The sequence below is a fragment of the Etheostoma spectabile genome, chromosome 11 (assembly GCF_008692095.1).
Source record: "Etheostoma spectabile isolate EspeVRDwgs_2016 chromosome 11, UIUC_Espe_1.0, whole genome shotgun sequence".
Classification (NCBI taxonomy): domain Eukaryota; kingdom Metazoa; phylum Chordata; class Actinopteri; order Perciformes; family Percidae; genus Etheostoma; species Etheostoma spectabile.
This window is the reverse complement of record NC_045743.1, coordinates 18,397,832-18,413,539: the sequence shown is the minus strand read 5'-3', so window position 1 is coordinate 18,413,539 and position 15,708 is coordinate 18,397,832. Positions and strand designations below refer to the sequence as shown.

The 15,708-nt window shown below is 41.0% G+C and overlaps 1 protein-coding gene across 8 annotated transcripts in view; it reads right to left on the bottom strand.

The window, feature by feature from the left end:
- The window catches only part of tns1b (tensin 1b), a 231,673-nt gene that overhangs the window by 158,871 nt on the left and 57,094 nt on the right, over positions 1-15,708 (bottom strand). For all 8 annotated transcript variants that reach the window (XM_032528897.1, XM_032528887.1, XM_032528891.1 and 5 more), the window contains exon 2: positions 11,641-11,755. In XM_032528897.1, the coding sequence (XP_032384788.1) occupies positions 11,641-11,755 (115 nt within the window). The remainder of the gene's footprint in view (positions 1-11,640; positions 11,756-15,708) is intronic.

Genomic DNA, 15,708 nt, shown 5'->3' with positions numbered 1-15,708 from the left:
TAGTGAAAAATGACCATCACAATTTCCAAGAGCCCATAGTAACGTCTTTAAAACCCTGTTTTGTCAAAAGTTGTTCCTAATCCAAAGATATTCCCTTTACATTCTTGCAAAACTAAGAAACCAGCTAAATCTTAAATTTGAGTGACAGAAACCAGCCATATTTGGCATTTCTGCTTGATGAATATATCATATATGACATATTATATATATCATCTATGGCAATATGTTGTTTTGCCACTACTTCCACCTGTGATAAAAATGTAAAAATGACTAAAACTAAAGAGTTGGGTTTTTTAGATCTTTAAAAAGGTTTTTAGAAAACGTCTTTGACCTTCATGTGAAGTCCTGATGGGGTGGGTCCCATGTGCGAGAGCATGTTCCAACATAACGTTTTGATTAAAGACGCACACTGAGGACTGCACAAAATATATTTCATTAGACGTGACATAAGACATCCAAATGCTGTTTGGTTGATAAGCAAGGAGGCCATGTGCCTGTCCATCGGGACAGTGTCCAGCTCCGTTCCCAGCACGTGAGTCCCCAGTAAACAACACTCCTGGGGCCACATGGGAAGAAGCAGGACTTCCATATTGGGTGTGAAAGCGCCGAGCCCAGAGAACCGGAGTCAGGCTTTACCTTGTTAGGAAGTCAGAGTTTTGGAGAATAAACAGAGCAGAAATGTTCCTGGTGGAGGGAAGGAAGAAAGGAGGGGGCAGAGCAGGGATGACGAGGAACGGATGAAGAGGAGAGAAAAGGAGATGCCAGAAAGAAGACAAGATGTTGGAGAAAAAAACGGAAAGGGTGAATAATAGAGTGGGGGGTGCAACAAGTGCTCACATCAGTCATTGGGCAAATGAGAGGACAGCAGGGATGGGAGCTAGTCAAAATGAGCAGATGAAGAAGAGTGTGGAACACAAGTCGCTATCTGACTCGGAGGGAGGGAGGGACAAGGGGGGGAAATGATGTGTGTGCGTGTGCGTGTGCGTGTGTGTGTGTGTGTGTGTGTGTGTGTGTGTGTGTGTGGTGTGACTGGGGCTGGGTGATTTCCTTCCCCTGGTCCCTTGGAATGAGCGTATACTCCCACAGGGCTGGGCTGAACCCCTTACAACGCTGAACACAATCAGAGGGCAGGGCTGGAGAATTTCCTTTCCACCCCCCCCCCCCCTCACCCCCTCCCCCCTCACTCTCACTAACTCATGCACAATCACAGACACGTGAGCACCAACACGTGTGACACAGTGTACTGACATACACAGTACGTCACTCCTGTGTACAGACAGACACACCAACTCTTTTTTTCTCCTACCTAATGTGTGATGAAGTGGAAATACATGAAGGGATACATATTGAGTCAAGATGGTGCTCATGGTAAGTTAAAACAACAACCAGCAAAGGCCAGAATCCATTCTTTATTATATTTTAAAATATTAATGTTTTTTTTTCCAAACTCCTCCTCCTTAAATACCTTACATAGGTTTGATGCTACTTGCTAAAAACAGACAGGCGTCCATGGGTTTACTTCCTACTTAATTTGATGACTGTAATTAAAATCCATTTACAGGTTGTAAAAATAATATCGGCCGATATATCGGTCGGGCTCTAATGTATAGTGCCAGTAGAGGCTTTTTAAAGTTATGCATTATATCCTCTGAGACAGACTGCCTTATTAGGTACTCAGCTGTTCCACAAAAGTGGCCGTGACAAAAGTGACAAAACAGCTGATGACCTTACATGACTAACCCTCTCTTCTAAACAGCTGGAAAATAAGTTCTACATTTCATGTGCTTACCCTCTCTCTCTAACACCCTGTTGTTGCGTCTTTCTCTGCGCCCACTGCAGCATTAATGTTAGTAATTATTGACACAGTCATCATGACTATCCATCATTGGACTTGCACAAGGGTGTCAGCATTCAGCCCACACATTTTCCCAACTCAAACCCCTGCCAGTGTTGTGTTTCTGCGGGTGAAGCCCCTCCTCCATCCAGCTGCTGAGGCTTTGCTAACATGGGAGATTCCCAACACATCGCAGGACGGCAGAATAAAGCCTGAGCGAGAGTTCCCATGGAATCACTGTGTGACCTCTTCAACCTGACAAAACATAACTTCTGTTTCTTTACTCCTCGGCCTTTTTTTTGTGTGTCACTTTGTCTGACGTTGTTTTGGTTGAAACAGCTGTTTCCATTGATCCGAGCTTCAGCTACCAAAAACACAGCAAATCAAGCCTGGCAGATGTGGATAACACAGCAACGCAAGTTCAGCTTTGAGCTGAACAACTTGGAAATGCAAACTATACAGTAAGTCAGCATGCAGATGTAGCTGAACAGATGGATGAAGGTGTTCGGTGAGAGAAAAAGGACTCTGCTGCCTCCTGGTGGCTGGAGCACGAGCTACAGGCGGGAGTTAGGAGCAAAAAGAGTGTACACTACCGGTCAAAAGTTTGGGGTCACTCACAAAATTCCATTGCACTCCATTGTTGACAGAATACCAGCTGAGATCAGTTGCATTGTTTTTTTTAACCAGGGCAGCAGTTTTCAGATTACATTATGTGCTGACATAATTGCAAAAGAGTTTGCCAATGTTTTTCTAGTTAGTTTTTTAAAATGATATCAGATTAGTAAACAGAATTTGCCTTTGGAACATCGGATGAATGGTTTTTGATGATGTAGATATTGCATTAAAGATCAGCCCCCCACTCAGATCAGCTGGTATTCTGTCTATAATGGAGAGGAATACAAATTTGTGTGTGAACCCAAACTTTTGACCGGTAATTTAAATAAAAATATTGGGAGGGAGGAAGAGAATATTGCATTTTATTGTTTAACATAGAATTCTGAACACAATCACAGGATAGATTGCAGAACTAATTTACATTAAATCTTATGATTGCTATTTTTATGATTGCTGTACAAATAAAGAACAACAAATTGCAACGAATAAAAACACAGCTGTGAGATTTGAAGAGGGATGGACGCCTAAGTTTGCCTCGGACTTACGCACGTTGAGCTGAAAAATAAATCATAACAATAAATAAATCATAAATAAACTTCAGTTCAATATGTAGCTCTGTCCGTGGGGACTCGGATCAGGAACTGAACGGTAGCCAGTTCAAGTCCTGCATGGCTCAAATATAGAGTCTGGACTGTTCACCTCCTGGGCAAGGCCCGGGTGCCCTTGAGCAAGGCATCAAACCCCTATTAGTTCAGGGGGAGCCTGACCACATGGACAGTCCCCTCGCTCTGACATCGCTTCAACTGCATGTCTATATATAGGTCCTGTGTGTGTGTGAGAATACAAAAAGGGAAAACATGGGGATTATAGGAGGTTCTTCTTCTTCTTCTTCCAGTAAACTAAAGTTCAGTTGCAATGATTTAACTCATCCAACAGGTGGACCCCTAACTGCATTTAGCTGCCAATGTGGGGACTTACTGTAAATCACATTATTTCTGCTGTTTGTGTTTGTCAAACAGCAAAATGCCGGCAGATACTGTGTCAGCATGCATGAGATAAAAAGCTGAATATTCAAAATGGGCACAAACACGTTTTCCAGTCAACCCGAGCCTCTGTCCCATGGAAGGGTTGTGTGCTCAGATTAGTAGATTACAATAATGACATTAGACTGGGCGTCACCAAAACCAATAGTCATCTTCATCCATCTCCGATTCATTTATTGTCATAGTTCCTTGTGTACTTGCATATCTGGTCCACTTTTTGGACAATGACTGTGTGTATGTGTGTATGTTATGAACTGTAGTAACACAATATTTTCACAATTTAGGAACACCAATGCATGACACTGAAGCACTTCTTCGTGCGTGTTTGTGTTATAAACCTCATTGAGATTTGCAGCATGCCAGCCGCATGAGCTCAGCAGTCAAGAACAGAGCTTTGATAACCTTAACACACACACACACACACACACACACACACACAACTGTGGTTTGAAGATCTGTGTTTACAGTGGGTCCTCAGGGGACACGTCACGTCCAGAACAAGGACAATCCAGTTGAACATGAGCTACACCCTTCGCAGAAAAGCAGTTCTAACTGTTCTCCACTTTGTGGATTTGTTTGAAGGCGGTTTGATTTTCTTTATTAGAGCAACAATGGCACTTCTATGATACCTTTTTATACAAAAGTGAAACGCAGCAACTGTGAGAAGTAGAAGAAAACTGATTCCCCTTTTTTGTGTTTTCATTCAGTACTGGGGACAAACTCAAATTCTAAGCAAAGACATAAGGTATCCTCATAAACTATGACAAATATTATCATCTGTGGCCAAATCCTCATTGTGTTTACCTTTTAAGGGAATAATAGCGCTCTGTTGACGTGCCCCCGCACACACAAACCAGCCGTGTAGCCTGAACTGCATTACAATGAATGGATACAAAAGCAAGTTCCTGCCCTCAGGGCCAGTTCTCCAAAAGTACCCTTCCTTTTATTTTTTCCCTGGAAAACTGCGGTCCTGACCTGCGTCAACATGCTATTGTCAAATTAACTAACCCCTTGTATCCCGGCAACCGCTATAGAGAGAGGAAGTCCAAGAGCTTGTGTTATTAGGAGAGCATGTGAGTGGAGACTGAGTTAGAGAGTAGGGAGCGGCTGGATCCCACTCATAAATCATCGATGCATCTGTCTATACCATAGATTTAATTAGTGATGGGAATAAGGGCTCTTTGAAGGGATCTGGCTCCGCTCCTTCCGAAGGCCTCGTGCTCTCTTTTCTTTCTTTTTTAGGGGGCGGGGTGTTACTAGGTTTACTGTATCTGCAAAATAATCACTGGGATAATGATACGATTATGATAATGATAGACCGAGATCTGGATCAGATACAAACTTAGACATACCACCGATATGATTTCATTTCCCATGTGTGGATGAGGTTTAAAAGCACTACATCACTCATATTGCCAGACTAATTAAGCATGTTTTGACCTATGATTGGTACGTGTGCACATAAATCCCTTTTTTATTATTTAGTGGGTTTATACTAAGCCTCAGCCTTTTTAGAATACCATAATTTCACATTATGTTTGGTATAACACCTTGAATAACGGAAAATTATCAAACACTATTAGCACGGGGTCACTGGCCAAGTTACTTTCCAAAAAGTGGTTAAAAAGTGGAATATGTCTCAAAAGGTCTCCTCAAAAGACTCTTTGTTATTATCGAAGTGAGACATTTCTGGATCATACTTATACATGTGTTATATATGTAGGATCATCCTATTATTCTGTCTTGTATGAATTTATCGGGGGGGGGTTAAGAAAAAGAATTTGGTCGAGACACGGCTCCCATCGTTCATACAGAAGTTTATGGAATTATTTTAGATGTGTTCCTTAGCTGCTACAGCAGTCACATGCCTTAACAAATACTTTGACATTTTTGGACATAGGCTTTCTGGAAGAGAATTAGATTGGAAAATTCACACAACCTATATGTATCTATTGAATATAAGATTACAGGTTAGCATAGCTTAGCACAACACTGGAAACAGCTAGCCTGGCTCTGTATGAATGGCAATAAAATAAAATATAAAAATGCACCTACGAGCACCTCTAAAGCTCAGTGATAACACTTTATGGTTATATAATGTTTAATCTATAAACCCTTGTAAAACGGCATATTGTCATTTGTCACACTCACACACACACACACACACACACACACACACACCCCCAAGTGCGTGGCACTATCTTTGTGGTGACGCTTCATTGACATAATGCATTCCCCTAACCCCTTACTCCATCATCAACCATCACAACTACATGCCTAACCTTAACCCTTACCCCCACCCTAACCATCACAACTACATACCTAACCTTAACCCTTACCCCCACCCTAACCATAACCTGATTCTAACCCTAACCCTAAAACCAAGTCTTAACCCTCAAACAGCCCTTTCAAGTTGTGGGGTCCAGCATTTTGGCTCCACAAAGCTGTCGGGACCCCACAAGTATACTGAACTCCTGGGTTTTTGGACCCCACAAATATATATTTTTTTTTTGTAATCAATTTTTTCAAATTCAGAAATTATGAATAGACACAAACAATACACTGAGACATTGGAATGTGTCCCAGAGCCAAAAAAAACACAGAGAGGAAAACTGGGAGGGAGGGAGACAAAACAACACATGCAGAAACAGACACACACAAACACACACATAAACAAACACACACACACACACACACACACACACACACACACACACACACAGACAGACACAAGACAAGGGACCAATCACATGCACAGGTTAAGGTAGCACAAGGCTATAACCCGGACCTCAAGGAGTCGGCGATGTTGCGCCAAGTGTCCAGGGTCATTCCTGGCGCTCCATGGATGCGCACTGTTCCATGTACATGACATGTGAATGGAACAGCATCCAAGAAAAGAAAGGGTCCATGTACGGACAGACATGTCACGAGGTGGTTTCTAACGGGTTGCAATCCTTTTCTTCCAGCAAATACAGCACGTTTTTGAGTTCTAGAGAGCGGGAAGGCTGACAGGTCATCAAAACATTGATGACCCCACGAATATAGTTAAACAAGAACACACACACACGCACACACACACACACACACACACGACCAAACCCAGACGACATGACACAGGAGAGTGAAGCAAACTGATGTAAATGAAATCAGAACAGTCTTAAACGCAGCCTTGTCAAAAGGGTTTATTTGCGCTATAAATCTGTTCTACAAATAGTGGTCCCAGGTGCAGTTTTTATGAGACCATTTAAGTGACTGTCTGCACACACAACTGAACATCATTTATCCAGGACAGAGTGATAGACACAGCTTGTGTAACCGAAATGTAAACAACATTTTCCTTCCAAAACTTAACAAATCCTTTTTGGCGAGAAGAAACGGCAACATTAGTCGATTGAACATCACTTTGAAAATGCAGTGATTATTTTCTTTCAAAAAACATCGCATGGGAGGGTAAGGATTGTAAGATTTACTTTCCATGAATGAAACGGATTGATTTAAATCAGGTGTTTGGGGAAGAATACTGGTGAGGTTCATGTCCTTTTAGAGGCTGAAGGACAGGAACTCTTTAAAGTGATAAAGTCCCTTCAGACACAAACATGCTTCTGCAAAATGCTGTCTGCAGCACATTGAGAATATAAAACAAAGACACTGATGTCAAGATTTATAGACACACACACACACACACACATCCCATAAAATGTGAAATGCACGCGTTGTATAAGCCTTTCTTTCAGCAGTAGATGAAGAAGCAAGCGGTGGCGGTCAGTCACTTCACACTTCACCCAGACAATCAGAGATTCAAACCACAAGCCTTGTGCTAATGATAGGAACAGTGACGTCCAAATGCAGCTGCATCGGTAATCGGTGTATCGCTTATGTATTGCTCAATGTGTTTTCCGAGGGATGGTAACAACACATCGTCTGTCATTAAGACATTAACCTGTCATTTTTTTAGATTGGCCTGTAGCCACAGGAAGGAAAGTAGCTAAACTGAAACAGCATATTCCTTGTCTGACTGCATACTGTGTTGGTCAATAACAGGGCCACGCAAGATCTGGGGCCGCAGAATTTCATTCAATTCAATTCAATTTATATAGCTCTAAATCCCAACAACTGTTATCTCATTGCGCTTTCCATAAAGAGCAGGTCTAGACCGGACTCTGATGTTATTTACTGAAACCCAACAGTACAACCCATCATTCTGAATTTTAAGCTAATTAAAAACTGAACATTGGGCGCCCAGATAGCTCAGTTGGTAGAACGGGCGCCCATGCATAGAGGTTTACTCCTCAAAGCAGCGAGCCCGGGTTCAAGTCCGACCTGCGGCCCTTTGCTGCATGTCATTACCCCCTCTTTCTCTCCCTTCATGGTTTCATCAGTCCTGTCAATTAAAGGCCTAAAATGCCCAAAAAACAATCTAAATAAAAATTAAAACTATATATATAAAAATTAGAAAAAAACAACAACAACAACAACAACAACTGAAAATGAAACTAGACTGTTGGCACATATCTACCCCAGGTCGAAACAACAGTCTGTTAAATTCCGCAGATTTTCATTCTGCATCATCGCTGAAAACTGACGAAACAAAATGGCTGTGGTCACTGAAGGGTCTAAAGATTAGGGAGGCAATACAGGGACGAGTACGCTGGTTCGATTCCCCGGGGCAGCAGGAGAAATCTGGATGGAGGAATAAAAAGGGAAACACTTCTCACTCCTCTCCTTCATTACTTTGTCTACAGTAGAGATGGTCTCATACCGTTTTTTGCTTCCTGATACCGATTCTGATACCTGAACTTGAGTACTGATCCGATACCAGTGAGTCATAACAGCTGTATACTACTCTCCCTGTATAGATGTGGTTTGATTTCCATCTCTGTTGTTGGTCTGGCTCAGGTTAAACTCTTTGTGAAACATGAACAAACCACAGACAATGAATGCCACAGAACTTTATTTTCTTATCCAGTTTGACAGCCAGTTATAACAGAAAAAGAACATGAATAAACTACTTTAATGTAGGTTTTCTTCAGGGCTTTATTACGTGTTATCAGATCGGTGTAACAACTCCAGTACTTCCCAATACAATACCAGCGTTTGAGGCAGTATCGGAGGCGATACCTATACTCGTATCGCTATCGGAGCATCTCTAGTCTAAGGTACCTTTGAGCAAGACATATGAACTCCATATGCTCAGATCAGTGGCACCACCCCAGACTGAGGCTGTACTGAGAAACATGTAGGTGTGAAAAGTGATTGTGGCGCAAAAGAGATAACCCCAGATAAATTAGGATTTCTACTTCATTCAATGCCAATCATATAACATAACCATACAAAACTGTTTTTATAGTTATATTATTTGGGCCAATGACACGTCGCATTAAAAGCGCAGAACGCTTGTGTGGCCGGGTTGGCTCATTTGGTAGAGCAGGCGCACGTATCCATGGTTTACGCCTCGGCGCAGAGGTGTGTGTGTCGTCTGCGACAATTTCCTACATGACTTCCCCCTCTCTCTCTCCCCTTTCTCACCTACCTGTCCTGTCCATTAAAGGCAGAAAAACTCCAAAAAATAATCTTAAAAGAGAAAAATTGTAGACCTCTTGCAGTGATTGGCTGCAAACAAAACCCTAAAATACCAGACAGTCTTTTTTCCCCAGATCTGGTTACAATGAGGATTCAACGCAAGTACCATTTCACTGGAGAATCTTTCGGTATTTTAGTCAATACCTTAAAATGTACCCAACCCTTATAGCTCAAGCAGATGGATCCATGCTTTGCAGTATCATAACAATCTGTTTTTTAACTTACTTCATTGACAGCTGTCAAATTGACCACATTTAGCATTAACATGGGACCCAAACACATGTCCTCTGTCATTCTGTCACCCAGCCTTTAGAGTTTAAAAAGATACCGATGTGCAGAGAATGCTCTTGTTTTTCTAAGCAGTGCCCTTCAAACATCTACCAGTCCTGGTTTGGGAAGCTGTGAGCTGAATATACCCCCCCCCCTTGGTGTGCCAAACCAAACATAGAGCAAATTTCCGCATGGTTTCACTTGACGTTATCTGTCTGAAAACAGCCATTTCCACTACAACGTGATGGGGTGAGCACACCGGGGCCATTTATTCGCCGATTTTGTTTTAACCCTTGGAGCACCAGATGGGAAAGGTTTACTGCTGGGAGACTGTTGGGAAAATGGTGACCACATTAAAAAAGTCTATTATTGGATCTCATTTAGTTTCCTGCAATTGTTGGTTGTTTCACAATCTCAGCCAACTGGCACCTGCATGGACTAAAAAAAAAAAAAAAAGCACAAAATACTGCTTGATACTGGAACCATTATAAAGTTACGTTAAATACAAAAACAGAAGGTATTTTTTCATGGACCAGCCATAACGTATTCAAACAGCAACAAAGACACTCTGAAACATATCTTTTTTCAAATAGAAAAAACATGTTTCCAACTCTATTCTGTTACTAAAGATGATTGCGTCGATCAAACCATGCAACTTACTCATCATCCACAGTCAAGCACATTGCCTCTTCAATAACACCATTACGGACATGGAGAAGCTGTTGACCTTTAGCCTTCCTGAAGCTTCTCTGTCCTCCTGTCACTACACAGACTAAACCCTGACACAACGACCCCAGCTAACCTCAGATGACCCCCATTCAGACCACTGATGGATGGTGTAACAGATAGGGCCTCAATGTCCAAGCAAGTTAGGGCAGATGGATGGATGGATGGATGGATGGATGGATGGATAGATAGATAGATAGATAGATAGATAGATAGATAGATAAACAGATAGATATATAGGTGGGTAGATAGATAGATAGATAGATAGATAGATAGATAGATAGATAGATGAATACATAGACAGATAGATAGATAGATAGATCGATATATAATAATAATAATAGAAGATAGATAGATAGATAGATAAGATAGATAGTAGATAGATGGGTAGATAGATAGATAGATAAGATAGATAGATATATAGATAGATATATAATAGATAGATGATAGATAGATAGATAGATAGATAGATAGATAGATAGATGTAGATAGAAATGTTAGATAGATAGATGATGTTAGATAGATAGATATGGTTAGATAGATGATACAAGACAGATAGTAGATAGATGATGATGTAGATAGATAGATTGATTGTTAGATAGATAGATAGATAGATAATAGATAGATAGATAGATAGATAGATAGATAGATAGATAGATAGATAGATAGATAGATAGATAGATAGATGAATACATGACAGATAGATAGATAGATGTTAATAGTAGCTAGATGGATGATAGATAGATAGATAAAGATAGATAGATAGATAGATAGATGAGATAGGTGGGTAGATAGACAGATAGATAGATAAATGGTTAGATAGATGAATATCATAGACAGATAGATAGATAATAGAATATGTTAGATAGATAGATGGATGTTAGATAGATTGAGTTAGATAGATCGAATGTAGTAGATGAATACATGCAGATATAGATAGATGAGATGTTAGATAGATAGATGGATGTTAGATAGATAGATTGTTGTTAGATAGATAGATGTTAGATAGATAGATAGATGGATGTTAGATAGATAGATTGATGTTAGATAGATAGATAGATAGATAGATAGATAGATAGATAGATAGATAGATAGATAATTATTAGGTAAGGATGAAATGCTCACTAGTGCTGGGTACTAAATACTTTTAAGGCATCGATCCAAATTGCCTCTAAAGTATCGAGTATTGAAAAATGCCTCGTCATTTAATACCCAATTTCAATACCTGAGGAGTAAATCTCAGTGTCAGTGAGCCAATTAACATGCAGCATGCTTCTACCAAGATCTAATAATGCGTAATTTCTTTTTGTTTTATAAAATGGGTATTGAAAAAATATATCCTTTAGGAACTAGTATCAAAGTCACAGTATTGGGATCTGTAACAAAAATCTCAAATTGTTCAAAATTGTTTCTATCACGTCATTTGTGAAGATATGCAAATAAAGTCGAAAAAATAAATATGAACATCAGTGTAGCATCGGGGTGAAAAGTTAAATCGCTAGAGGTCAGCAGTAACAAGAGCGGTTGCTACAGTCAGTCCAAGAGATGGGAGTACGGGGACGGGGGACTGACCTCGGCAGATGAGTCCGTCCTGGCTGACGGCCAGCTTACAGACGCTGCAGTGCTTGGCCTTCTTGAAAGTCTTCACCCGGAACGTATGGGAATGAAGAGCCTCCAACTCCTCCGGCTGCAGAGACCAAGACGACAAGAAAAGGACAAAAAGAGGTGGGATGTTAGTGTTGAAGTGTTGAAGAGACCTGATGGGACTTCAATGCGTCCAGGTGAGGGGAGTCGTTTTCAACCATTTTTGTTTCTTTGGGTTTTTTTAAGTGCAGGTGTTTCACAAAAGAATAACACATTCTTAGTTCATTTGCAATACAGTATGTGAAAATAACCTAAACATACATCAATGCTCATATTCATCTCAGTAGTGACACCTCGTCCAGATCACGACAACTTTCAGCGGTCTATGCTTAAAAAAAAAAAAAAGGCATAACGCGGTCAAAAGGTCCTCTAACGGGGATTAGGTTGGCAGAACAAAAAGCTAGGGGAAAAAAAGAGAAAACAGCCTAATCTCTGTAACTTCCCTTCTTTCTTTCACCCTCGAACCTCCCTCCCTCCCACGCCTAACCTTTGTCCTGTCATCTCATTTCCCCTCTTGCAGGTGTGTTATGCAACTCTAGGGAGAAACTCCCTGACAGTTAAACATCCCCCTGTGTCTGTCTGCAGCCTGCTGGTTTTCCTCTACTGTACACTACCCGCCTCCACTCCTTTTCCTGTCTGCTTTGTAAACTTGGCATTCAGCATTGCTGGAGAGAGCAAACAGAAAAGTCAAGCTTTGGAAGTTTGACGGTTTCCTGCTGTGTCTTTACAAGAAACCTGCTTCGTGTTTCCATTTGCCCCCTAACGACCGACCGTGGGGGAGATGTGACATCATCTCTGTAGTGTATTTGCTCAGCTGGTCTCCATTTTTACTTTGAGGTTCAGCCCTTTGGGATATAGCGGTCCAATGATCACCAACTTGATATTATTATTTCATTACTAGTAGAGTTATTATTTTGTAAAAGTTGTAAGCAACAATAGTTTAACATTGAACCAGATTCAGTGGAATGACATTTATCGTAACCTGATAACCAATTAAACAGAGTCAGCATCAGTGAGACGAAGAAAAGAATAAAAGATCAACTGGCCATTAGTGCTTGATACAATCCCCGATATACACATATAACACAACAGAACAAAAACTAATGCAAACCAAAAGATATTGTTACTTTTATGACTGGGAAGGTTAAAGATTATACAGTAATATAAATAACCAGAAGAGACAGGGGCAACATGACAAAGCCTTCCAATATACATACATATATCAATATTTCTTTTCATTTCCGTCTTGAATGATGAGTGTACATATGTACTAAACCGGGATTAAAGAGAAAAAAGTGTCTGTGTCTCCTAGGCAGGATGTGCCAGGTTAGCATCCAGCCATGAGGCTTCCATTAAGTGTGTGCGTGTGTGTGTGTGTGTGTGTGTGTGTGTGTGTGTGTGTGTGTGTGTGTGTGTGTGTGTGTTGGACAGGGCTAACAGCGGCCATGTGGTCGGCATATCGGGGGACTACTCACAGGAATTTTCATACAGGGAGACCATAGAATATCAAAGCATTGCAAAGAAAGTATAGAAGCTCCCTTTCTGAAGGAGCCACAGTAACTTAACAGTAACCTAGAACCACTAATGACACCTTTTTTTCTCTTCTTATCCATCCTAAAAGGCAACATGACCGAGGGTGTACAATCACAGTGCAGACGTAGCACTTGAATGAGAAACCAGACTGAGTATCTGTTGGACTTTCCTAACTCCTCAATTCACTGCCTGTCTGCTCTGTCATTAGCTGAAGAAACTGACGAAGCAGAAAGAAAGGAAAGCCCAATGATGTATTATTTCCAGCCAGGGCAGGATGTATGTATTACATAGCCTTGATACCGAGACATTCAGTCTCATTACATTTTACATTTACATCTCATTAACAAAGTTTACTGGTGATGTGGAGTACTACTCAGCTTGTGAAAGACGTTTTATGGTGTCTTCTGTGGAAGAATTGTATCAAGTCCAACGCTTTGGCTACACTGAATGTGTAATGTGTGAATCTTTGAACTGGCTACACCTGCTGCACACACACGGCATAGGATTGTGTGCAAGGAGGTGAGTTTTTGCTTTGGGATTGTTGTTGTTCTTTCTTCAGTTTTTTGGAGCTGGCACAGCGCTATGAAACATGAATCTGCTGTCAGCTGTATTCAAATACTGCAGGTAACAGGAAACAAGAAAAAAAAAACAGAAACTCTCAAACCCAACTGCCAATACGCTCACTGACCGTCATTAAGTTGTTTCCTGTATATTGTTCGTTTAATTTAAAAGAAAAAGACACTTAAAAAATATAAATAGAAGACCATCCGGTCTGCATATGGTAGCACTGTCCATGTTGTTCTTACAACACGGACATGGAGTTACATTAGCAGATTTGTAGGATTGAGCATTTCTTGGAGGTGGATGCATATTAGTAACTGCAGCCATGTTTAGACAGACATGAACACAACTTGAACTTGAAGAGTCTCAGTTGCCAACGTGTTGGGCTTCATCAGATACTGAGTCGTAGCTCAGCTAGTAGGACATGCACCTCATGTAGGTCCTACAGCAGCCCGGGTTCAAATCCGACCTGTGGCCCTCTGCTGAGTGTCATCCCCCCCTCCCTTTCCTGTTTCTTACTGTCCTTATTGAGTAAAAGGAAAAAAGACCCCAAAAATGATCTTATATGGCCTCAACGCAATGCGACTTAATTTTACCTTCATTTCAATAGAAAAAGTGCAGGTGCATAGCACTGGTAGAATATTTTGTCATGTTTTCATGACAAAAGGTAAAATGATAGTCAACATTACCATTTGCAAGAGTTGTAACAATATTTCCTCCTAGTATTTTAAACCACTTTGCAATGTTGTGGTACAGAATAAGCCTTCAAAGCCACGGATCCATTACTCCAACTGGACTTCCTGGATCGTATTTCATAGTCTCACCGGTACCCAACACATGCCTACACCAACACAGCTCCTTTAGAGAGGGAACAGCAGCGTTTAAGGACTGCATTTCTTCCCTGTAGAGTTAAGGAACTTGTAAAAACAGAATGTTAAAATGTATGAAGGAAAAGAAGAGATAGCCTGACTTATAGTCCCTAGTAAGGGTCAAGCTATAATTACCATAATGCAACTCAATAGTGTCTTTTATTGGACCTACCCTGATTGTTATGTGCCATGTCATTCACAGAAGACTTTATACGACTATTTTAACAAGCCGAGTACTCAACATTACTAACAAACAGATCTCCATGTGTAAAATCTGTGGACTGCCTCTTTTAACTGCTTTGGGAATCCACTTTAACTGCCTGCAGTTCTTTGAAAATAGACTAACTAACAAATAGGAGAAGAATAGAAAGTATCCTTGGTAAATTTATTTGTTCGTAGAAACCCTTTGTCTATCTTATAAGAGTGTTTAGACTATGTTGTAAGAAGTTCCTAGCCAACTGCACTGGACTTCAGACACACGGAGGGTGCTTATAACACCAGACTAAGTCTACAGCCATGTTAGCTGCTCCGTGAGGCGGTTCCTAGGCACGGGCGGCTGCCCGCGGACGTTACCCATGCCTGCAGGCGCCGTTACGGGAGGTGATCCACAATAGCCTTCATGGTCGGAATTATGGGATGTCGGAACAGAGGGTTTATATTTTCGAAACAAAGGGACGTCAACTAGTGGGCTGTAAGATCAAAGGGAAATTTTCAGGTTATTGAGAGGCATGCTAACGTGCTTACAATCCCAATGCTAACAGGCTGATGTTTATCAGGTTTAATGGTTACCATGCTCCCTATCTTAGTGTGTTAGCATGCTAACATTCGCTTGTTACACTACACAAAGCTGCCTGAGGCTGTTGGGTCTTTAGTTTCGCAAGTATTTGGTCATAAAACCAAAGCATAGGACAGATTAGAGTTTTGACCCGATGATGGCGCAAGAGGAAAGTTAAATGATCCCCAAAGTCAGTAAGACACACCAGCTGGGAACCATGGAAGCCCACCAAAAGTGGTGAGACACGTCACTGAAAAA